Below are 25617 nucleotides of genomic sequence, written 5' to 3' on the forward strand. Positions count from 1 at the left end.
CTACATTATATGTAATTGAGTATTGAGGACACATTAGTGTCAGCATGGTACACACTAGGACTTAGAGAGTAATTAAACCATACAGCACATAGTCAAATTACTGCCAGCTCTCAGGTTTCAATTCACAATTATATTTGAATTTATTTTCCTAATTGTTTTTTTCATAACCATAACTTAAACAAGTACTCTCCTGAATTATTGAGATAGTGGAGTTGACTAAAGTAATGTCTTATTATCCTTCTGGGAGATTATCCTTTAAAAAAAAGTCTTTAAAAAGGAGCAACTACTATCATATGTACAGTTATCTAATCCTTATGCAGAGTATAGCTTTAATTTTCATTATCGTTTACAGCTAAATGTTTAGGGACAGATCTAAGAATCCATATTCAAAACTCCCATTTGACTTCCGTGGAAATTTGAACCATTATGGGCTGCAAAAGCTAGCCCTGATAATATTTAGCATTATTCCTAATTTCTTCTTTTTATTTTCAGCTGATGGGGTTACTTTTAAAGAAATACCTTTCCCTTGTTATGTACCTTAATATGGCACTGTCAAATGACTTGGGTTTTACCATTCTTGCTTCTGCAGTCAGCTCTGTACATTTATTTCCATGAGTCTCAAGTAATTGGAGTCATTGTAACACAACAGGCTGGCTTTAGCAGAATAATGTAAATATGTCCTAATTAGAATATAAGTAATTCATTAAAATGGGATTGAAGCAGTATTGTCTGTTGGGTATAGCAAGGCCTAGGAGTTGATTGGGTGACATGTTTGTACTAAGGGTCCTTATAAATTCAATAATTAAAGTGGTTTTATTGAAAGCATTTTTGCAAATGTTCACAAAACTTTTGAGTAAGCTGACTGATTTTTGATTTCACATAAGAGTGATACAGAATTAACAGTTTCAATGTGAAATTGAGAAAAGCTCAGGTGGTTTTGACGAAGTATCATTCTGAATTCATATGAATCCAAAGCTCAGAACAAAACTTGAGGCATGAGAAACAATATCCTAAAAAAAGTTTGTAAGATCCTCTGAAATGAACCCACAGAGTTTGGCACAATTCAAATTGAGAGTCAGGACTCCAAATTCTAATCCCCATTATATCACTGCCTCATTGGGGGGCCTGAGAATCTTTCTGTTTATTTCACTGGGCTTCAGTTCAGCCATTGTTTTATATCCTACAGTTGTACTACATTATTTACCTAAAACACTAGGGTATTGTAAAGAACTCTCTGTTACAAAGTGGTTCCAAAATAGAAAAGCTGAGAAGTACTGATCTCTGGATATTTTTTTAAGGGCTTCTACAGAAGACATCTAGTCTAATTGTTTAAAACCTGATTATCACTGCAGTTTTTAACAAAAGGGAAGAAAAATGCATTTTGCATTTTTAAAATAAAAACAAAGAAAGGTCTTAACTGTCCAATGTATACTGTAGTTAATTTTTTTTTTTTTTTTTTTTGTAATGCAAGACGAGGTGGGTGAGGTAGTATCTTTTATTGAACCAAGTTCTGCTGGTGAAAGAGATGAGCTTTCCTCAGGTCAGGAAAGGCACGGCACAATTTCCTACAGAGGAGAAATAAAAATTGGAGAAGTTTGAGATGTCAGCTATTTGAATGAAAATGTGCTCTTCCCAGTGTTTTAACTTCCATTTTCAATACAAAATTAGGATCTTTTCTGGATAATTACTCTGGTCTATGAGTGGTCGAACATAATGCAATATAGGCAAAGCTAAAGATAGCCCAGCTCACCTAAAATGTAGATGTGGAGATTACACAGATCCAGGGCATTATGGTCACTAGTCAGGGTAGATACAGAACTTTATGTATTTCTTGTTTATACAATTTTACTTCCTATGGGCTTACTTACAATGTTCCCCCTAGTGGCCACTCTGAATAGTAGCTTTAATGAACCATTCAAACAACATCATTATATTTAGGAAGCTGATTTATAGGAGTGTTGCCCTCAGTGGGAGTTCTGGAAGCAGTGAGCACTGACATTTGGGCCATTTACAATAAGCTGCCGAAAATAGATTTAGATGTCCGATTTAAAAAGACAAGTTTGAAAAAGTTATCTTTTGTATTGTGATTTGGTAGTCTAACTTTAGCCACTTGAGTTTGAAAAAATTTTGGTTTAAAGAGTTTGATTAAATTAGCATATTTTCTTGTAAGTCTCAATATTTTAAAATATTATATAGTTTTATTAATAAGTAGCTGGAATAAAGCAATTCATAGTTTCATCTTGAGAACAGATTTGCAGATCTCAAAGTCATGTGGTTTCAGATGACTTATGTTGTCTCTCTTGCTAGGTAATGCTGATATGGTCATTAGAGTTTTGCTGGATGCAGGACTTACAGATGAACTAGTCCAGAATTATTGGAGTAAGCAGTCTCCGTAAGTGTTCTTTTTTAACTACGTAGGCCTGGTAAATTAAAGTTTATGATTAGACAGTAAAATCAAAAATAAAAACAAAATGTGTGATGTATATTTCAGTATTTAATGTTCATTAGAAAGCTTATGTATTTTTCTTATAATTATGTGCCAAATGGTGCTATTGTGAATGTTGGTAATAGTTCTAATTAGCTTTAATTTAAACTTTGGCTTTTTTGTCCTAGCAATGGAGTTGTTGCACGATTTGTAGTTACGGATGGTGGAATCACTAGGGTTTACCCTAAAAGGTAAGGGTCACTATATTTTCATATAATATCAGAATGTGGAAATATTTCTTGTAAGCCATATCAATGGAATATCCAAGCATTTAATGCTATGTATACAACTGAACTTTCTTTGGGAACCTCAAGGATACATACATCATAAGAGATGTTACTGTGTAGATTGTCTTTCAATTGCACCGTTTTTGTATACAGGCAGTCCCCGAGTTACGCGGATCCGACTTATGTCGGATCCGCAGTTACGAACGGGGCTTTTCTCGCCCCGGAGGACGGGAGCGGCGGGACGCCCAAATGCGCCGCGGTCCGCCGCCCCCGTCCTCTGGGGCGAGAAAAACTGCTCCCCGTCTCCCTGGTCTGCAGGGAGACGGGGAGCAAAGCCTTGGAGCACGCCCGCAGCAGGACAGCCCAGGCACGCTTGAGCTGTCCCCCTGCGGGCGTGCTCCGCGGCTTTGCTTCCCGTCTCCCGACCAGCAGACCAGGGAGACGGGGAGCAAAGCCTTGGAGCACGCCCGCAGCGGGACAGCCCAAGCGCGCCTGGGCTGTCCCGCTGTGGGCATGCTCCAAGGCTTTGCTCCCCGTCTCCCTGCAGACCAGACAATCAGAAAAAAATGTCATATAAAAATTGTGAGGCTTGGTTCATGTTGCTCTCGGAAACCCTTTCTCCATTTGGTGCTGTTTGATTCCCCCCCCCCCCCCCCTCCCCCCCCACTTGTTTCCAGTTTAAGTTGCTGAAAGCTCAGGCTTTTGTGAAGGATAGGCACGAATGCAGTATCTGAAACCTTATAATAATGGGAGCTCATGAGTTTTTTTTCAATCAAGACATTTCAATAACGGGGGAGGGGAAAGACACCCCTGTCCTGCAGCTTAAAATAAATATCTGACAGATTTTCTTTTTTGTATGACTTTCTTTTTCTGCCATGTATAGGGCAGGAGAGGATTGGATGGAAGATCCTGAAACTTATGAACTCAGTTTCTATAAACGAAGCTTGGATAATGACAACTATATCTTCACAGCTCCATACTACAATAGTAAGTAAACACTACCTTGACATTTTAGAGGTGATTTGCACAATATAAAAAACAAGGAATAGATCTGCATCAAGTTAGAGACTAACAAAAATGTAAATAGTATCATGAGCTTTTGTGGGCACAACCCAATTCTTCAGATAAATAGAGCAAGGGGTCCAGATAAATAACAGAAAAAGAGGGGAGATAATGAGGGAAAGAGAAGAAAAGAAATCTTGTCAGAATGTCTCCTCTAATGAAGCCAGCAGAGTGGGCTATAAGTGCCTGATACTTATCTTCTGATATCATTAGGTTGTGGAATGTAGCAGCCCATCCTGTTCATGTCTGTTCAAACCTTGATTTAATGTGTTAAATTTGCAAATGAAGGCAAGTGAAGGCAAGTTTGCTATTTATAGTGGCATAGTTCAGAGTACAATAAAAGGAAAAACTATGTAGCACTTTAAAGACTATCAAGATGGTTTAATAGGTGATGAGTTTTGTGGACCAGACCCACTTCCTCAGATCATATTCTGGAAGAGAATTGGCATGACCATATATACCAAAGGAATACAAGGAAAAAAGTGAACACATTATTAAAGTGACAAATCAGATTTAGTACAGAAGGTTGGGGGAGGGAGGGAGGGATTAGCTATTTGAGTCAATGAATGGCTAATCAGGGATGATAAGTGGGAAGCTATCTTTGTAATGATTAAGGTAATTAGCATCTTTGTTAAGGCTCATTCATAAAGTGTCAAATTTAAGCATGAAAGAAATTTCTGAAATTTCTCTCTGTAATCTGGTGTTAAAGTCACTTTGAAGTAAGTTCTATGTAGTAGGGTCATTAAGACCATGTCCAGATAGGCTGAAATGAAAAGCAACTGGTTTGTGAAGATGTCTGATGTCTGATTTGTGGGCATTAATTCTTTGGCAAAGTGTCTGAGAAGTCTGTCCAATATACATAGCAGAAGGACACTGTGGACACATGATGGCATAAATTATATTTCTGGATGAACAGGAATATGGGTTCTTGATCATATAACTGACATGGTTAGGTCCACTGATGGTGTCATCAGAGTAAATATGTGGACAAAGTTGGCAATGGGGTTTGTTGCAAGGGAAAGTTCCAGGGTTGGTATTAATGTGGTGTGTCCTGTGATTGTTGGTAAGAATCTTCCTGAGGTTAGGTGATTGTCTGTTGGGGTATGTCTAGACTACATGCCTCTGCCGACAGAGGCGTGTAAATTAGACATACCGACATAGTCAATGAAGCGGGGATTTAAATATCCCCTGCTTCATTAGAATAAAAATGGCCACCATGTTGTGCTGGCTCAGTTGTTTGTCGGCACAAACCGGCAGTCAAGATGGGGATCGGTCGACAAGGAAAGCCTTTGCCAACCTATCCTTTATGCCTCGTGAAACGATATCGTGATGATGTATCTCACTGTCTGCAAGAACCTCAATTTGATGTATTCACATCAGAGTTGGAGAGGGGATCCCAGAGCAATGTCATATACTTGATTTTCCTAGCTCTTATCACTGTTGGACCCAGCCATCCCGGGGGGAACCAGGCCCAAAAGGGCAGAAGGAAGGCCTAAATTTTCATGACTGCTTTAGCACTACTCTCGTTATTTTTTTCCATTTTCCCCCCCAATTTTTATTTTTCCAGGCCATTGCAATCACAGAACTGTGTAGTCCTGAGTGCTTTACTTCTGAATTGAAACCAGACTGTGCCACTGATTTATTTAACACTTCAAACTTTTGAGTTTGAATTGTTATTCAGAGAACGTTTCAGAGAACGTTATTCTGCTGAAGTGAACTAGAGGACAGCCTGGGCTCTATTGTAATGACCATAGAATCTATGGGCCTGACCTGAACCTGTACTTCATGGGGACGCTCACGTGATAAAAATTAATCATGGCTGTGTTTGCCGAATCAGGCTCTCACTAACTACGCAGACAGTGATAGAAATGTAGCCATGTTAGTCTGGTGTAGCTGAAGCAAAAGACAGGACTATGTAGCACTTTAAAGACTAACAAGATGGTTTATTAGGTGATGAGCTTTCGTGGGCCAGACCCACTTTCTCAGATCAAATAGTAGAAGAAAATTGTCACAACCATATATACCAAAGGATCCAATTAAAAAAATAAAAGAACACACATGAAAAGGACAAATCAAATTTCAGAACAGAAGGGGGATGCGGGGGGGGGGGATCCTCTGAACTGTTACTCATGCCAAAATTCGACACTTTGCGCGGGGGTCTCAACAAAGACTCTAGTTATTTTACCCATTACAAAGATAGCTTCCCCAATTATCATCTCTAATATCATTAGCTCACAGACATTTACCTCCCACCCCCCGCATCCCTCTTCTGTTCTGAAATTTGATTTGTCCTCTTCATATGTGTTCTTTTTTTTTAAATTGTATCCTTTGGTATATATGGTTGTGACTATTTTCTTCCACTATTTGATCTGAGGAAGTGGGTCTGGCCCACGAAAGCTCATCATCTAATAAACCATCTTGTTAGTCTTTAAAGTGCTACATAGTCCTGTATTTTGCTATGCAGACAGTGGCACTGATTGTACACACAGAACTGCCAAATGCATAACGTAAATAACAAAGAGCAAAATATATTTTCCACTGATTGCTCATGATCCTAGCACTAGCTGGAGGTAATAGTTAAATACAGTTAGTAAATTAGTAAATTAAATTTTCGGTAGAGATTTGGGATTGAGAGTGGTGGATGCCATTTAAATAATGGTTAATTTCTTGACCTAACTTGAGTTGAGGGGTAGCACGACTTTTATTTTAGGAGAACAAGAAAAGACCGCAACTTTTTAACTCCTTTTCTTTTCTTACTTTCAGGAAGTGATGCCAGTAGCTATGAAACAGGTATTATGGTAAGCAAGGCTGTGGAAATAACAATTAATGGAAAACTTCTTAAACCTGCAGGTAAGATGGAATGGTGCTGACAATCTAAATTCAGAAGTGTCTCTGTTGTTGCCCATCACAAATGTCCATTAGTAATCTAACTAAACTCATAGAACAGCCTCAGTCTGTCTAAAATTCTTCTCCAAAAGGCTTTTTTAAAATTTTACTGATGAAAATCTAGCCAAAGATCTGACGCTCTGTGAAGATGTTAGTGAAGATGTCTACTTGATTAGAAAGATGCCTTAGAGGACGGATGGCTGATCAGAAATACAATTTCTTTTAGTTTATCATCCTCAGAAGTTATACTTTTGTTTTGAATTTTCCTTCTGTTTTAGGATCTTGCCTTTTGTTGTTGTTTCCTTTTCACTTGGTTAAACAGACTTTTTTTCTGGGTTTTTGTTTGTTTGTTTTAGTTGTTGGAATAAAAATTGATGCAATCAACTGGATGGAAAATTTCACCAAAACCACAATCAAGAGCCTGGTAAGGAATATAGTTGACTTCTGTTGAACTTCCTTTGCTTTTTCTCTAAGCTCTTAGCACAACCAGTCCTTCCCCCTTCTGTGCAGACAGCTCTGTATTACAACTTCACAGTGTTGCATGGATGCTAACTGGAGTTGGCATTTCAAGCTTTTTAAAACATGAAATACTTCTATTAAAAAGCAGCTGTATTTTTTTTCAATTTGTCCCTTGTATTCTTGCACTGAAGGCTAGAATATGTCTCAAGACTCAGTAACAACTTGAGAAAGAAAATTTATAATAATGGCATATGTCAGCCACTGGAGTCAATATTGTGTTTTTATAATGAGTCAAAACTCACAGAAAAGCAGGTTGTGGAGTAATCCCTTTAACTGCAAAATATATGAGACAAGAGTTGTTAGACATGGAGAACGTAAAGAATATATCTAACTGCAGACAGACACCCGTGGCTGGCCCATGTTAGTGACTGAGGCTAAGGTTCTGGGGCTGTTTAATTGTGGTGTAGATGTTCAGATCTGGGTCCCTCTGACCTGGCAGGAATTGAATGGGTATTTTTAAAGGAGTTTGCTGAGAGAGAGAGAAAGTTAGTGGCAGCTAGAATGAAAACTAACGGAAGGATCTGGCACACTAGGCAAGGGGAGGGACAAGAAGTAGAGGAGGAGGAAAGAGACTTGATGAACCACAGCTGACGGGAGCACAGACTCATGTTCATGGCATGCTTGTACTGTCAGAGCTGCAGCTTGATTGATGAGTTGAGTGTGGAGAAGCAGCTGTGTCCTCCAACACATGGATATGAGCTGAAGGAAGCTGTTTGAAAATGAGAGAAGGTAGACTTGAGACAAGTATCAGACGGGTAGCCATGTTAGTCTGGATTTGCAAAAGTGACAAGCAGTCCTGTGGCACCTTATAGACGTATTGTAGCATAAGCTTTCGTGGGCAAAGACCATGAGAAGGTAGACTTGTGTCAGTGAGTGTGAAAGAGGCTGCAGTGTGGTCTGGGAACTGAGTAGCCCAAAACACAATATATATATATGAGAGAGAGAGAGAGAGAGAGAGAGAGAGAGAGAAAATGAGCGCTGTCTCCACCAATATTCAAAACACACATAGCTGCATGGGGCACCATGACATTTGGAGCACCAAATTTCACAGTGCACGTGCACCTGAGTGAGGCATATGGACTCCAGTGGCTCTATCCCCACACCCTGGATGCCCCTCAAACCTTGGTGAGCTGTGCCCAGCCCCCGCTCACCAGTCAGCAGTATGAGCACAGGCCAGAGGACTGAGGAGGAGCAGAGGGAAGCTGTGCAGGCAGCAGCAAGAGAGAAGCTGCAGTTTCCCCTTCAAACGCTGTTTCTCTTCAGCCAGCTGCATGGCTGCCCTCTGCTCCTCCGACCCATGCTTGCCACCACTTGCTCTTCCCGTCTGCTCCCCAGAGGCCGTGAGGTGTGCCTCCCACCCTGCCCTGCTCCTGCTATAGTTGCCAGTTCTGACCAGATGGAATGGACACCATTTGTGCCACTGGCATCCTGCCTGGGAGAGTTGGCAATCCTACTCCTGTCCTCCATAGGGTCTGCCACTGCAGTCGCCCAGTCCCTACAGTGTGGATGTGGCCATTCCCCCCTTGCGAGGGGCAGAGGACGGGATGCCAGTACTGGGTGGCATAGGGCATCAGCATTGGTAGGGATATTCCTGGGCAGAAAGCTTCAGAAATGAAAAATGGTGAACCTCCTTGATTTGAGAAGAGAGTTAAAGTGAAACACTGGTTCCTATAGTTTTTCACATATATATGGGTATGTCTACCCTACCCTCCTAATTCGAACTAGGAGGGTAATGTAGGCATACCGCACTTGCAAATGAAGCCCGGGATTTGAATTTCCCGGGCTTCATTTGCATAAAGCCGGCCGGCGCCATTTTTAAATGCCGGCAGTTCGAACCCCGTGCCGCGCGGCTACACGCGGCACGGAGTAGCTAGTTCGGATTAGGCTTCCTCGTGGAATGAGGAGTACAGCTAGTTCAGATTAGGAAGCCTAATCCGAACTAGCTACTCCGTGCCGCGTGTAGCCGCGCGGCACGGGGTTCGAACTGCCGGCATTTAAAAATGGCGCCGGCCGGCTTTATGCAAATGAAGCCCGGGAAATTCAAATCCCGGGCTTCATTTGCAAGTGCGGTATGCCTACATTACCCTCCTAGTTCGAATTAGGAGGGTAGTGTAGACATACCCTAGGAGACTAGAATCTATAATTAATTAAATAAATAAACATCTACCCGGAGCAGAGTTTTGCCTCTCAGAGGCAAGTGCAATGTGCTCAGATACCATGGTCACGGGGAGCAGTTTAAACCCTTCAGTAGACATCCAAACACACAGACAACTATGGACATAAAAAACACCTGGGTTTGTCTTGAATCTATTAATTCAACTGTTTATAGTCATGAGTTAATGGACATTGTTTAATAGTACAGACTTTTTAACAAACTATTCCCTAAAATCTTTATCATTCTGTTTTCCAGTGCAACAGTGAACTTTGTGGCTGTGAAAGAAACAGCATGGTAAGAATAAACTTACTAATAGACACCTGGCAGATAGAGGAAATTCCCCTTTGTACTTTGGGAGCTTCAAAACTTGAGACAGGTTTCTGAAGATTAGACAGAGGCCTCTTTGCAAGGAGTTGTCAGTCTTTTGTGTCTTGAAAGAGAAGGGAGGATTCTGAAGGAGAGAGGGAGATGCCAGCATGAGAGAATGAAATGAAGTGATAATTAAGGGGATAATTGAAATGACAATGGAAGAACTAAAGGGGAAAGAAGAAGAAGAACATACATAATATGGGACAGAGCAGTAGAAAATAGGGGTCATGAAAAAGACAGCTGAGGAGAGGAAAGATACTGAAGCTTTTCAAAGAAAGAAGTGGAGAGGAAAGAGAGGGAATCAAAAAAGAGACCAAGAAAACAAGAGAAACTGAAGAGAGAGACAAAAAAAGAAGAGGTAAAGGAATGTGAAAAGAAAGAAAGCAAGAACGATGTGCAGTGTTTCATCTACTAAATATCAGATCATAATTAGTTTCTCCTTTGTTTTATTGTATTTCTTTCACAGACATGCTGTACCTTTTAGTGGGAGAGAAGCCTATGTTGTACATGTCTGTTACATGAATATTGCTTCCTAGTTTGGATTCTGTATTATCAAATCAGAGACAAAGAGAGAGAATAACCAAATCCACCATAATGCACCCAGCACCCTCTATCATGTGGGGATAAAGGACTTACACTGTTTTTCTTCCCTCCATTCGGCCCTAGCAGCTCTCCAGAGTGATGATTTCACAGCCTCAAGAACCATAATATTGTCAGCAAATTCGAATTCTGTTATGTACTTAAGCACCATCCTGAATTGCATTTTGAATTCTTTTCTGGAGTTGGGAGAATGACTGTTGAACTTGGAAGTTATGAATAACTGTAAGAGCCAGGCAGCAGTATCACAACCTTAGTCACTGTGTGCTCTATAGTTAATCAATGGACTTTCTGCCCCCAGCAGAAATTACCTGATACCTGCAGCAGGGATTCACCCATGCCATTGAGACAGCAGCATGCAAAAATGGGCTCTGAGCTCTATGAGTTCCTTAGTTGGAGAAGAAGGGGTTTGCCATCTGAATGGGGGAGGTGGGTGCGTGTAAAAAACAGAGCAAAATAAAGTAAATAATGTAAAATAATTATAGGCAGAAAGCCCAGGTTTGCTGAGTTTTTTTAAAGACTCCCACTGCTAAAAGATGGAAATCAGAAGAGTTTCCACCTATGAGCTAAAATCAAATCAAAAGCGGCAATCCCTTTATCTGAGCTCTGATCCATGTATGAAGAGATTTTGTAAGGAAGTCACACTCTTAGTCTAGTCACACTCTTAAGTCTAGTTAATTAAGCTGAATAAATAATTTACCAAAATAAGTAGCATAAAGTTAAGCCACAAGTGAGTCCTTTGATCTATTTTTTTACAACACTTTGAATTCCAGGGCCATTTGCCTCATATCTTAGAGTCCTGAACATAGTCTCCTCTTCTTATACTCTTTGAATATCAGGTGTAAAGTTATTGCTGGGTGAAAAAATAGGGTCAAGTTACTACAGCAAGGGAAGAATGAGTGTGTGGAGTTCTCCAAAAACTAATGTTTTACCTAAAAATTCAAATCTTGAGAGTTGGAAACTAGGTGAAACATGCAGATTCTTTGTCGCTAAACTGATTCCTATTGAAAAGGGACACTTCCATCCAGACCATGTTGATTTTAAGATATATCTGGAAGGCTGACCATCAGGCTTTCATGAGGGATTGTTTTCTGTATATTTCCTGAAAAAGATCCTTTTTTTTCTTGTAATAGCATGTGGACTGTGTTGTTCTTGATGATGGTGGTTTTCTTTTGATGTCAAATCGGGATGAGTATACCCAGCAGGTATGAATTTTTTTAAATTCAAGTATTTAAAGATGAGATGGATGTGTGTCTCTGTCAAGACAGAGTTTTATCATTTTAAATTACCTGTTAACCAAAGTTCAATATACAAATACGGAGAATGGCTATTATAGAAGTCATTATATTTATTTAAATCACAATTAGCAGAGTTTGAGGCAATGAATCAAAAACTCATGTTTGAACCATAAAGAAAAATTGCTACACTTCAAGTTTCATATAATTTGCTAGCTTTTATCATTATCTTACTAGTGACTTGACATGTCTTGGCCTGTGCTAATGTGGCTCTGGTTATTGTGATTTAAGGGAGTGAATAAGAAATGGGATGGAGAGTTTGCATCATTTCCCTGAGACAGACTGTGTGAAGCATAGAGAATAATGTAGTATGGGTGTTGTATTATAGGGGTATTCTTTGTTAATGTATGAGAAAATGAAGATGTGTTTTTTCTATGAAACAAATCACGTTTTTCCAGTACCTTTGAACACTTATGTAAAAATATTTTGGTTCTCAATTATTGAAAATTTCAATTTAATCAAAATACATTTTTATAAAAAAAAATCCCTATGAAAAAATTTCTATCGGATCTAATTCTTACAGTTTAATGAGACTGCAGCATGATGAAGATGATGGTTTCTCCTCAAAGACAGAATTCAGGCATTATATAGAAAAGTACTAAATATGCCATAGAGTTATTTTTGATTGGTTCTACCTTTTTTCAAATAGAAAAATGAGGTAAGCACTATATTGGAGATATCCAAATCTCTTTGTATGCTACCTGCTGATGGGATGAGTACAAACATTAGGGAGAAATGCAAGCGACTATGTAGTCACATCAAGAGTTGAACATTCAAAAAAGTCTTGGGATTTGCATTTAAAAGATTGCCTGCTCAGTCATTTATTCATAGGAAGAAATACCTAAACACTCAGAGTGATAGTGATGTTAAATATGAAGATAGTCAGGTCGATGTCCCACTGAAAAATGGGTCCCTTATGGAGTTTCTAATAAAAGCAGCGAACAAAGCTATGCAGCTGTAAATCAGAGCCAAACTTCCCTTGAAGTCATTTAGAGTTTTGCCTGAGTAGATCTGGAAAAAAATTTATTATTTTATGGAATATAAAGTAAATGCAAAATGAATGCAAAAAAGAAAGACTTTTTGTAATTTATCATCACATACTATTATAAGAATTGTAGGGCTTATATCTTGTTTGATTTCAACAGCATTTTTCAATATATGTAAATTATATGTATGTTGTTTACCATGTGATATCAGTTTAGAAGTGTTTTAACTCCTCTTTTTTTAAATAATTTTCTGTACCAGATTGGAAGATTCTTTGGTGAGATTGACCCTGGCCTGATGCGAAACCTCCTTAACCTGTCCTTATATGCCTTTAACAAGTCTTATGACTATCAGTCTGTGTGTGATCCAGAAGAAGAACCAAAACAAGGAGCTGGCCTTCGTTCTGCATATGTGGTCAGTATCCTCTTGTCACATTAGGAGTATTCCCTTGACAAGTTATCAGTATTCTCCTTACCTATATGTAGATGTTTTACTGATGATGCAATCTTTATATTTCATTTTCTAGCCCACAGTAGCGGATATTTTGCATATTGGCTGGTGGGCCTCTGCAGCCGCTTGGTAAGTTCACGTATTCTGTCAATGTTTATACCAAAGTCATAGTAACAATAAAAAGAAAACATATTTGTCAACAATTTGTCTCTTTTTCCTATGGGGCAATGTACAATAATACTCTTAAATCTTTGGGAGCTGTTCTGGAGTCTTATGTGCTGGTTCTGCAGCCTTATATAGTGAACATTTTTAGTGTCCTCCCACTCCTTGGAAACTTCATTTTATTGATCTTAAATCAAAATGAGACTCCTCAGACTTTGTAATTCTCTGTTCTCAGTCTACACTGAATATGTGTAGGCAGAGAAGTTGGTTTTGGGTTGAATCGTTTTAAATCTTGGTTGCTGGTGTACAGATTTCAGGTTTACTCGTTGGATTCATAATTCAGCACACACATTCTTCTTTTTCAAGTGCATGATGAAATGAGCAGGTTGAGGAAGTTTTCGAGAGGTCGGTGAACCATGTTGTTAGGCACAAAACAACATAATTCTGGGAAAACATAATTCTTATTTCAGAACACCAGATATACTTAAAAATCATTGTTTGATAGTGAGAGTTTTGAGTTTGACTTCAGTGGAGTCAGGATTTCATCTCATAGCCATTTCAGTGGTTTACAATCTTCAGGTAAACACAGGACAAAATAAGCCTTGAAACTGATCTAACTTCATAACAAAGAATTGTCTCATTTTGGAATTAAATCTATGAAGTAATCAGCAATAGCCACAAAAAATATTTTGTTAGTTTCATAATGTGTATATATAATGAAATTCAGCCCTGTAAAGATTAAGCATCTTGTCATAGCAAAGCCATGCAGCAAAGATTTAATTAGGACTTAAGTGTTTTGATGTGTAAGCCTTCTGCAGTGGTGTGAAGTTTTACCCTCTGTGACTATCTGTTCTTCATGATAAAATTTTGTGGAGCATATTCTGTAGCACAGCGGTAGGTAATTTACTCTATTTGGAGGTAAGCATTGCAATATATCACAGCTGAACAAATATATAGAGAGCAGTTATCTCACAAATGGTACTAAGATGACTTTGGACAATTGTTTTCATTATTGGTTACATTTAGTTAAGAGGAACAGTTAAGATCTTTGTTTTCTGGAACAAAAAAATGAACCTCAAAAATAAAGATGGGAAATGATCCAGGGATGAAACCTAAGCTTTGCTCAAACAGAGAAATGTGCCTTATCAGTGTTCCAATCAAACTCAAAGGTCTGGACTCAATTTAGACTTGTGGCTTGTTTTCCACAGGGTTTCGCTTGAAAGCACCATAAGAAAGTGCTTTTATTAGACATTTTTGAAATGGAATCTAGGCCACAAACAGACTGGAGAAGGCCATTAGGGAAGTGGAGTGGAAAGGGCTGATCAGAGAGCATTTCAGCAAGGCAGCAAGTGAAAGCAAATGCAGAGAAATAGGAGACGCTGGGATAAGGTTAACTATTGTGTTTCGGGCAAAAATGTGACTAGGATAGTGAGTGACAACTTTCAAAGCTTAATTGGGGAGCATGAGGATTCAGTTAACTAAGTTTCCTCTATACTCTTGGAACTTTGAGGGTCTTCCCCATTTTTCCAAGTTTCCTCTTTTTCTCATCAGCAGAGAGTTACTTGATCACTTTCTTCTAACCTAAAACGAGCTAGATGAGGGCTTCCCTTTGGGGTCAGCCAGCGTAGTCACTATTGAATGCCACGAGGTTTCTCTTCATCCCTGTAGACAAGTGCTCAGTCTATGCAACAAACTCAGTCCTGATGTTATGTAAATAAACCCAGTGTTGGATGCAGTATTGCAGCGCTTTAGCCACAGAAATAACTGGCGGATATATTTTCTTTAAAAACTATCTTAAGCTATGGAAGAAGCAGACTAAAGGGTCATCAAAACTGGTGTTAATGAGAGCAGAGCATATGAGGGAATAAGGTGCCACAATAAGAGATTGAGACAGATTCAGTGGCAGGAGTAGGGCCTTGTAGTTTAAAGTTAATGAAGAAAAGGATGGGCGGAGAGGATTCAAAGAGGGGAAGTGAGGATGAAAGGTCTGTAATGTGGTTGTGATAGGAAGAGTTGGGTAATGTGAATATTAGGAAAACCAGAAAAGAGGAGATTGCAATAACTGGGATGCAATAATTGAAATAGGAGGGATGTGGGCATGAATGCAGAAAATGAATAGTTTACCATTATTCGTGTTAAGCTTTATTTTTCCAGCATCAAGTAAGAAATGACAAGGACGTGCTGCAATGCAGCAGTGAAGATAGCAATACAAGTCACCAGCACAGAGAGAATTTTTACGTGACATAGTTAGACTAGTGTAGCATTTATCTGCCTCACAGACATGTTGTGAGATTTAATCAGTGTAAAATGCCTGAAGCCCCTTGGAGCTATATATGACTCTTGTCATTTAAGGCAGCCTAGTTGGTTTAAATGTGAGAGGACTCCCAGGATTCCTGTTTCACATTCTGCAGAGATATTAAAGAATGACAAACTGCTCTTCAGCATCTCTCCTAGCAGAATTATGGGTAAGAGGGGCAGTGGATATTAACTGTCAAAATATAATATGGGACAGTAACTGGAAGGGGAAGAAGAAAATGACAGAGAAAATGTAACATATTAGAGAAACACATTCCTATTATTTGGCATAAGTGCATTTAACATATGTTGTTGCTGGTTTTATTAACAATTATATCCCAGCAATCAGGGCTCCCTTATTAGCACAGCTATGTTCCAAGTAGAGGAAAATGATGGTTCCTTTAACAAAAGTGTATTTTCTATGCTCAGGTCTATCTTGCAACAACTGTTTTTGGGCCTGACTTTTCCACGATTTCTTGAGGCAGGTAAGTCAACACTCATATTTATGAAAGAGATAGTCTTGAATGAATTAGAAGAAAAGAATTCAGATACCAGCCAAATGCTGCTCACTACACTATATATGTTGTGAATGTTTCTGTTTTTTCTTTCTCATAAGTGGAAATGGATGATGATGATTACACTGTTGCCCTATCCAAACAGAGCTGCATTACTGAGCAAACTCAGTATTTCTTTGGAAATGATGATAAATCCTTCAGTGGGATTGTAGACTGTATAAACTGTTCCAGGTAAGTTTTCATCTTCAAATACAGAATGTAAAGAGAAGCCTTTTTTGTGCATATTAATCTTAGAAGTCAGTAATTACCTTACTGTATTAAGGATAAACTATACTGTGTCATAACTATATCACATGTATGTAAGAATGGTAAAGGTATACATGCAAGTGGTCAGTGCAATAATATACACTAGAATGTATATTACATGTTAGCATAGACTGGAACAGTAATAGTGCACTGAATTATTTTACCCCAACTTGTGTTTTTCTCTTTTATGGGACTATCTCCATATATATTTTAATAGGATAATTGGTGTTTAATAGTTTTTATTCTTAATTGTTTTCACTGTATTTTTTCTAATTTACTATTTGAAATTCTTGAGTTCTATTACAGATTTTCAGAACAGAGATGTTTCTGTGCATCCTTGTACATAATGTTAAAATGTTAATAGTCTTTTCATGTTTTGCCTTGAGTTGCTGCTGCTTTCGTTAAAGAGGTTACAATCTCAGTATAGTTTTGTGAGACTTGAAAATTTCTTCCATACCAAGTTATTAAATTGCCATAGAATGAACATGCATCCTAAAAGAGGAGCCCTTTGAATACCTTTGTATAAACATTGTTAATTCAGTTTAAAATTCCTAAACAAACATTAAGCTACAAATGGATAAAAGAGGACATCTAGGCTGTGTTATGGCACAGCATGGGTGTGGCACAACTGATGTAAGTGTCAAGGTAAGAAGGGATCACCAGCACAGGGTACCTGACCCTGTATTAAATGAAACATTGCTATGCAGCAACCCGATTACTCCTTTGCATTAACAGGAGAGTGGGAAACGCAGCGCTAAATACCTCCCTAGCATAACAAGAAATTCATTTAAACCCTTCTCTCCTCCCATTCCACTTTGTTCAGGTCTTTTTGGTTGTGGTTTGTGTGTGCATGTTGTTTTTCTTTATCTGACACTCTTAAGAATAAGGAAGGGTTTCAAGTCTTGGTTCCTCCACTTCCTGCCTAAAAGTATACTTATTGCTTCTCTTTATATATTCCCACATGTAGCCTCTGCTCATCCTTCCCTTGAAATGTAATAACCTTACATACAATAGAGTGGCTCATGCCAGAGTCTACAAGGACAAGGCCTCATAGTTATTAGCACTATTTGAAACTGCTGGAGACAACAAAACTTCTATAAACAGCTAAGCCTTGAGGAATTCATAGCAAATGTTTCATAGGGGATTTCAGTCCAGCAAAGTGCACACTAAGAATTGGACACAATCACAGTACAGGGTCAAATACTGAATTTCATAAAGGGTGGGATGGTGTTGTTATGGGCACAAACAGTGCAATCCTCAGAAATTCTCCTTCACTGATTTAATCAGAAAAGATGTGACCCCCTAAAATGACCAACTAGTGTGAATGAGTCATTTGTAAGATTACAGATGACCTGAAGGAGCTGTTGGGTCAAATACAGACAGTGGGACAAACTCCACTAAGGTCAGGGAAGTTTGTTCCACATACACCAATAGATACATTTTGCCTGTTTTTGTTAGATATGTGAAAAAGTGACAGGAAGCCAGTTTACAAATAAAATGCTTCTCTAAATTCAGAACAACATGAAAGCTTTTCTTCGGCAATTAGAAAATATTTTCTTTGTCACTAAGGATGTAAAAATGCTTGAGAAAACACTAGCACTTAACCAATTAACTTAGGGCCTAACTCCCGACCTGATTCTGCCATATGGTTCCACTGTAGCCACAGGGTCTTGCCACCTGGTCCTTCAGACCCTTTGTATCCAGGGCTGCTCTGGCCCAGCCCAGCTGGCCATCATCGGCATTAACCGGCAATGGCCAATTAACCAGCTAAGCAATAAGCATAGTGGTAAGCCTCCTGCTTGCTGATATGTTTACTGGTAACTGGTCCATTCAACATCCCTATTTGTCACTGTTTTTTATTTTTATTTCTCAGCTCACCTGGATGTTTATCCATCTAGCTGTCTAAATATACTGTAAAAACACCTGATAATAAGCCATGAAAATGCAGTAATATTCTTCAATACATATGAAGTTTCCTATCTCATTTAGAGCGGCTTTTCTTTTCAAACCTCATTGGCAGTAGAGAAATTGTAGCTGAACTGGTTTCCCTTCTTAGAGGAGTTACTGATTTAGCACCATGCAACTAGCTGTCTAGTGGTATATGGTCATTCTGCCCTTTTTCTGTTTTTTAATCACAGCATTCGCTCTAATGTGGATCAATCCATCAATAAAGATTACAAAATTTTCCTTTGAATGGTCCTTGCTGTTCTTAAAAAAAAAAAAAAAAAAAAAAAGCTGTCCCCTATATAGACAATCTATAAAGTTGTGCTATCTGTGATCTCATTAGTGAATGTAAAAAGCCAAAAAGCCTCTGAAGATAACCTGTAGCCTTTTTTTTAACTGGAATTTTGTTTCTTTTCCAGACTTTATCATGCAGAAAAGGTTTCAAACACCAATCTAGTGTTTATAATTAGTGACAGCCAACTGATGTGCCGCTCCTGTGACCCAAAGCCATTGATGCAAGCAGAAAAGCCGGGTATCCTTGAAAGTCAGAACTTCTAGTGACATAAACTGATGTTTGTTGACCAAATCCTAGAACAGGATATGGAGAAACATCGTCTATTTATATTCATTTCTTTGACACACATCACTTTAGTATTTGAATCATCAGATGATTATCAATTGGATTTTGTATAGAACAAAACATAGAACGGTCTCTGAAGGAATCATTTCAAGTTTGCTAAGATTTTTATTTTTACATATATTTGATAAGCTGGTCTTAATACCTGTTCCCAGCCTTTGTTACCAGGCAAAATCACCTGAAGCCTGAACACTGGAATGACTCATCAGTAGGTCAGGGCAGGCATCACTGCTCTATGTAGTGGCTTGTTGTCATAATTTCCTGGTGTTATTGTAGCTTCCTGGAACCAGGGTGTTCTGCGGAGAACCAGAAGGTTCATCCCAAGCCCCACAGTTTGTCACAGAAGTTGGTGACTGACCTGAAGCAAGAGAACGGGGCAAGGCTAGGGTTGCTAGATGGTTTAACCAAAAATATTGACCCCCCCCCCCAAAAAAAAAAACGGGGAAAAAATTCTCTTGAGGGAAAAAAAAAGACCAAAGTTGTTGAGCAAAAAAAAAAAAAAGGACTGCTGGTGGCCATCCACCATCTTGTCTTCCTGCTCTGGGCCAGCCAGCTCCCCTACAGACCCAGGTAAGCACCTGGTATTTTTGCCTCCTAGCCAGGAAAAAATCAGAAAATACTGGAGATTTTAGATGTCCGGTATTTTCTGAATTTTTTTACCAGACAGAAGGTGAAAATACCTGGCAACCCTAGGTAGGGCAGAGCTTCACGGTTACATGTTACCTGAGGTGCTGAGGACCATTAAGCACGTATCACCATGCTAGTTTCCCTCCCCTCAATACAGGGACAGTCTAAAGAAGTGAAAAGCTCCTTTTGGGGTGTATTGGGTGCGCTGGGGTCTGCAGCCATTTTGAATAGAGCTGATAGTATAAAGAGAATGCCTCTGCTGAAACATAACACAGAAAGCAGAGCCCAAAACAGGGATAATGGGGCCAGGACCCTCCAATTACTGTACTGCTAGTGTGGCGAGGTTTTGCAGGATGCAGGAGCAGCAGCTGTCAATAGGTCCCTGTGCGGGGGTTGGAGCTATTCTGGCCATATAGTATCTCTGTCTGCCTCCAAGGGGGCTTCTTTATAGAGGACAAGAAGCAGAGAGGAATACAAGGAAAGCATAGACTGGAGCCCTGCAGTAGTATTGGATCACAGTGCAATACTGTGTTGTAGTTGGATTGGATAGGCTCCAATAATTTGTGGGAAACACCAGCTCTCTTGTTGGCGTGTTGTAAATAGAGTTTCAGTAATGTAAAGCAAGTTTTTCATTTAAAAAAAAATTAAGGTTTTAATACTTACATTTAAGCAATAGATAGAAAGAGATTTGATGTCTGTTATACCAGGAGTTAAAGTATATTTACAGGGTTAAAGCAAGATTAGTTTTATGATTTTAGTGGTAAAAGGATACAGTGCCGGCTAGGTATGTCAGCATGTAGATGGATATACGATTAACCTATAAGCCTAGGCTTATTGGTTAATCTTCTTGACTACATGCATTGCCTGCCCCTCCACCCCCCGCGCAGCCACTGCATCAGAGGCAGAAGAGGGTTGGGAGCCATTGCCCACGAGGAGCTGACTTAAAAGCTAGCTCCCCACAACTTCTGGATCCGCCTGCTCCCACTCATCCCACACTCCTGCCTCTGATAGCGAGGCGGCAGGCTGGAGCCAATACATGCAGGGAGCCAGCTTTCAAGCTAGTTCCACGCATGCATCGTGTCCTACAGAACCATCTGCCCCCCATCGCTTGTATGGGGGGAGGCAGGAGCCAGTGCTGTGGGGAGCCAGATTAAAAGCGCAATGGAGGCGGGTGGGGAGCTGGTTTTTAAAATGGCTCCACAGGCAGATCAGCTCCTGCCTGTCGCCCCACGCTGCTGCCTCTGTATCGGAGGCAGCAGTGAGGAGTGGCAGCAGCTCCTGTCCATGGGGGGTCCAAGCTCCCCATGGACAGGGGCTGCTGGTGCAAAGCAGCCTCCGTGTGCAGCAGGCCCAGGCTTACCATGGACAAAGGCAGGATGGCAGCAGCAAGGATGGCAAGGGGCTCCCCGGGAATAGGGCTGCAAGTGCACTGGCTGCCAGTCCTGCCCCCAGGGTCTATTGAATAATCGTGTAACCACTAAGATTTAATGTGGTTACATGACTATTCAATTACACGATATCTAACATCCCTACTGCTGGGCCCATCCAAGCTCCCTGCTCCCAGGCTGCTGCACCCAACTCTGCTGCCAACCCTGCCTGGGCTCCCTGTCCCTGGGATGCTGGCCTGTCTCCACTGGCAGCCCTCGCCATGCTCCAGCTACCAAACCCTCTGCGCTGGACTCCCAGCTGGTGCCCGCTCCCAGCTGCTAGGACTTTCTAATCTAGGGGCTCTGTGGTCCATCAACATCTGGGTCCTGAGGGACAACAGATGCTGCCAGACCAGAGAGTCCTGACCCTTTTGTTTGGTTGGTTTTTGTTTTTGTTTTTTTAGTCTCTCTCTCTCTCTCGGGATTTTCAGGACCCAAAGTTTTTTCCAGCTGGGAGCAAGATAAAAATGCAAGAAACAATGCAGGAATGGGAAGGGTTTTTTTTTTTTTTTTTTTTCAAAAATACCACACAGGACTTGACTATAGAGCTTTTGTACAAGTTGCCTCCCGCCTTCAGGCCACTATTCTGAATTATATCAGCTTTTCTCCTGCTGTCTGTGGGCTGCTCAAGACTATGGCTGCTCCTTCTCATCTCCCTCCCTGGTAAATAATCCCAGCCACAGTGACACAAGCAGCATCGGCAGCACATACTGTGCCAGAGCAATTCTCCTTGTACGCTTCTTTGGCCTTTAAGTACACAGAAGAGGCCTTCCGGCACTGAGCTGGGAGCCAAAATCTGACTGCTTAACATAGACTGTAGAAAAATATAGTGGCTAAAAAACATATTCCTGACATGCAGGGAAAAGAGAGATTAGCAAATCCTAATTTTAAAAAATTGCTTCTCCTATATCAGATGGTAAAGCTCCTTATGGTGGAGATGATGGAAATCCCTTGGCAAAATATCAATACATATTTAATATACATTAAATATCACATTAATTATGACTGAAAATCTGTTGGCCCTTCAGATGAAAGGGAGGGTTACACCAGTGGAAGCAGCATTTGTAGCATAGTAGCGCCCTGTAAATGTAGGTTGCTACCCTGACCAACTTAGCTCCATGTCAGCTTGATTAATTGTGGTTACGGTCTACAGGTTGCGTACAAGGCCTTATTAAAGGGAATGTAACAAGAAATGGTGTAACTTTCCCAAGGGGCACTTTGCAAGTCCAGGGGCAGTGGATGACAACTTCAACAGCTGGCCTGGCTAACTTTTCACTAAAGGAATTGCTATACGTAATTTTGACCTGAGCATCACTAAGCCAAGCTTTCTTTTTGCAACATGGGTCCATTGTGAATTGCAGATGTAGCATGACAACACCCAGATGGGAAGTGCTCTTCCTCTGTAGGTGTCTATTAAGTGTTGCTTGCTGTAATCTGGTAGGATATGCCAATGTAGATGGCCTTTTACATATTATCATCCCTGTTTCTAGCTCTCCCTCCTCCCATAACCTAAATCTTATCACCTGTACACCACCCTGGCGTCGATGGGTAGATGGATCCTGCTAGGATGTGAATTAGGGAAGAAATTGACCATATATTGTCTTTTCACTTACATTTTTTTAACATTTTAAGTTTAGGACCAAATCCCATGTTATCTTGGATACTGACCACAGTAAATTAGGTTGTGCCCTGTCTTGCATTGGGACAGTGGTAATGACTTTAAAGTCTAGTTATAATAACATTTTCTCTAATGGTGTAAAAGGAATGCCTTGAGTTCAAGAGAGCTCAGATAAAACCTGCAAAGGCCCTAATATGTTTTAAAGCATTAGATTTTTTTTTAAAAAAAAACCTAAACTAACATGGAAGTCCTATTCCTGTTTCTGCCATTGACATGATGTGCGATCCTGACTTCGCCATTTTGTCTGTTTTCTCTTGCACTCTAAAGCTGAAATCCTAAGAAAAAAACTTTGTCCTTTATTATGGGCTAGTCTACAATGAAAAATTACACAGCTACATCTCTCAGGAGTCTGAAAATCCCTCCCCCGAGAGAAAATAGTTAAGACAATCTAAGCTGTTACATAGACAAGAATTATTCCATTGACCTAGATACCACTTTTTGGAGAGATGGATTAACTGTAATGAAACATTCTGTTTTTAGATTGCTTATTTTTCCCGTGCATAGTCTTGCAGTGTGTATCTTTATTACCACGATTAGGAACACTAGAAGGTTATCTTTCAAGTCACAGAATGATAGGACTGGAAGAGGGACCTCAAGAGGTCATCTAATCAAGTGCTCTGTGCTCATGACAGGACTAAGTATTATATAGATCATCCATGACATGTGTTTGTTTCACATGCTCTTAAAAATCTACAAAGATAGATATTCTATAACTTTCCTGTGCAATTTATTCCAGTGCTTAACTGTTCCAATAGTTAGGAAGTTTTTCGTAATGGTCAACCTAAACCTCTCTTGCTGCAATTTAAACCCATTGCATCTTGTCTGATCATCAGAGATTAAGAAGAAGAAAATGTACTCCTCGTTGTAACATTTTATATACGCGAAAACTGTTATGTCCTCTGACAGTTGTCTCTTCTTCAGATTAAACAAATACGGTTTTCTCAGTCTTTCCTCATAGGTCATGTTTTCTAGACCTTTAATCATTTTTGTTGTTCTTCTCTGGACTTTTTCCAATTGGTCCGCATCTTTCCTGAAATGTGATGCCCAGAACTGGACACAATATGGAAGAATTACTACTGGTGGCTTACTTACAAAACTCTTGCTAATACATTCCACAGTGATGTTTGCTTTTTTTTTAAACATTGTGACACTGTTCAATCATATTTACCTCATGATCCACAATGTGCCCCAAATCACATTCCTCAGTACTACTATTTAGGCAGTCATTTCCCATTTTGTATGTGTGCAACTGGTTGTCCCTTTCTAAGTGGAATACTTTTCAATTTTCCTTAGTGAATTTCATCCTATTTGCCTCTGACCATTTCTCCAGTTTGTCCAACTCATTTTGAATTTTAATCTAATCCTTCAAAGCACTTGCAACCCCAGCCATCTTAGTACCATACACAACATTTATCAGTGCTCTCTGTGCTGTTATCTAAATCATTGAAGATGATATTGAACCGAACAAGAACTGATCCCTGCAGACCCCCCTTAACACGTTCTTCCAGCTTCACTGTGAATTACTGATAACTCTTTTCTGGGGACAGTTTTCTAGCCAGTTATGCACCCACATTATAGTAGCTCCATCTAGATTGCATTCCCTTAGCTTGTTTATGAAAAGGTCATGCAAGGCTGTATCAAAAGCCTTGCTCAAGTCAAAACAAAGTACGTTTGATCTGTATTAATGTCATTTTCTTTAATAAGGAACAGTAACAGTGGGCCGTTAATGTGATGCAACCAACATCATCATAAAGCCATAGCTGCCAAAGTATCTGTCATGGACGAGGCCATAAGTATTTGGCCCTGCTTACGCTGTGTTTGATAGTAAAAATGAAATTAAAATGTTGCTGCTGTTAATGTGTTGTACATGAAAAAAGAATGCTACATTCCTTAGCTAAAGTTTAGATGAAGGTCCAAATCCTTGTGAAATGGTGAAGCAACCAAGATACAGAAAGGGTCCTGATGTCTGCTTTGACAAAGATGATGGGGTAAGATTGAACTCTTAAGGACGTAAGACTCTAAAATAGAGTCTTTCCATGTGAAAGCAGTTATAGGTGATATTTCAGAACAACAATAAAATCTGTGTTTTAGTGGATCTGACAGCTCATGACATAACCTATCTCTCTTTTAACATACTATTTGTTCTGAACCATAATCAATTTATTTCAAATGTCCTATTATTAACATTAAATTAACAGTTGCTTTTTTTAGCCGCTTTTATTGTAAGCACTGCACTTTCACACATGATTCCTGGAGTAGTAATAAGCCAAGAAACCTAGTTTTCCGCACATGGTGGTGCCAAAGACAATTCCTCCATGGCTCTGGCAAGCATTCATTATTTCTGAATACTGAAAAGATACTCAGGACCAGATTTTTAAAGGCAGGTAGGCAAAGAAATGCCTTTAAAAATCTGGACCTTACAGAATGCTATTTTTATATGTCATGCCTCATAGGAATACTAGGAATATGTGTCTTAATGTGTATTGACACTGTGTGCCAGGTTCTCAGCTCATGTATATCTGCATATTTCCACTGAAGTCAACTGATTTTCACCAGCAGAAGACCTTGCCTTCTGTGTCCACAATTTTCACTTTTTCATTTTTAAAGATTAGAGCCAAAGACAAATCATTTCTTTAGGAAAGGAAAAATAGAGGGATAATTTTTAGAAGGGTAACCGTGCTAGTCTGTATCTGCAAAAACAATGAGGAATCCTGTGGCATCTTAGGGTATGTCTGCACTGCCACCCTAGTTCAAACTAGGGTAGCTAATGTAGACATTCGAATTTGCAAATGCAGCCCAGGATTAAAATATCCCGGGCTTTATTTGATTGTTCCCAGGCTCCGCCATTTTTAAATGCCCCGTATTTCGAACTCCCTGCCCGCGGTTACATGCGGCATGGGCTAGGTAGTTTGAATTAAAGCTCCTAATTCGAACTACTGTTACTCCTCCTGCAATGGCGGTGCCTGGGAACATGCAAATAAAGCCCGGGATATTTAA

At 39.7% G+C, this 25617-nt stretch overlaps 1 protein-coding gene across 2 annotated transcripts in view; it reads left to right on the forward strand.

Moving 5' to 3' along the window:
* CACNA2D1 (calcium voltage-gated channel auxiliary subunit alpha2delta 1) overlaps positions 1–25617 on the forward strand; it is a 642840-nt gene that overhangs the window by 603647 nt on the left and 13576 nt on the right. For both annotated transcript variants that reach the window (XM_006117144.4, XM_075926367.1), the window contains 13 exons: positions 2308–2392; positions 2614–2676; positions 3596–3699; positions 6538–6624; positions 7017–7084; positions 9590–9628; positions 11434–11505; positions 12841–12993; positions 13106–13158; positions 15916–15971; positions 16103–16232; positions 18671–18783; positions 24526–24608. In XM_006117144.4, the coding sequence (XP_006117206.1) occupies positions 2308–2392; positions 2614–2676; positions 3596–3699; positions 6538–6624; positions 7017–7084; positions 9590–9628; positions 11434–11505; positions 12841–12993; positions 13106–13158; positions 15916–15971; positions 16103–16232; positions 18671–18783; positions 24526–24608 (1106 nt within the window). The remainder of the gene's footprint in view (positions 1–2307; positions 2393–2613; positions 2677–3595; positions 3700–6537; positions 6625–7016; positions 7085–9589; positions 9629–11433; positions 11506–12840; positions 12994–13105; positions 13159–15915; positions 15972–16102; positions 16233–18670; positions 18784–24525; positions 24609–25617) is intronic.

The sequence above is a fragment of the Pelodiscus sinensis genome, chromosome 1, assembly GCF_049634645.1.
Source record: "Pelodiscus sinensis isolate JC-2024 chromosome 1, ASM4963464v1, whole genome shotgun sequence".
Lineage (NCBI taxonomy): Eukaryota > Metazoa > Chordata > Testudines > Trionychidae > Pelodiscus > Pelodiscus sinensis.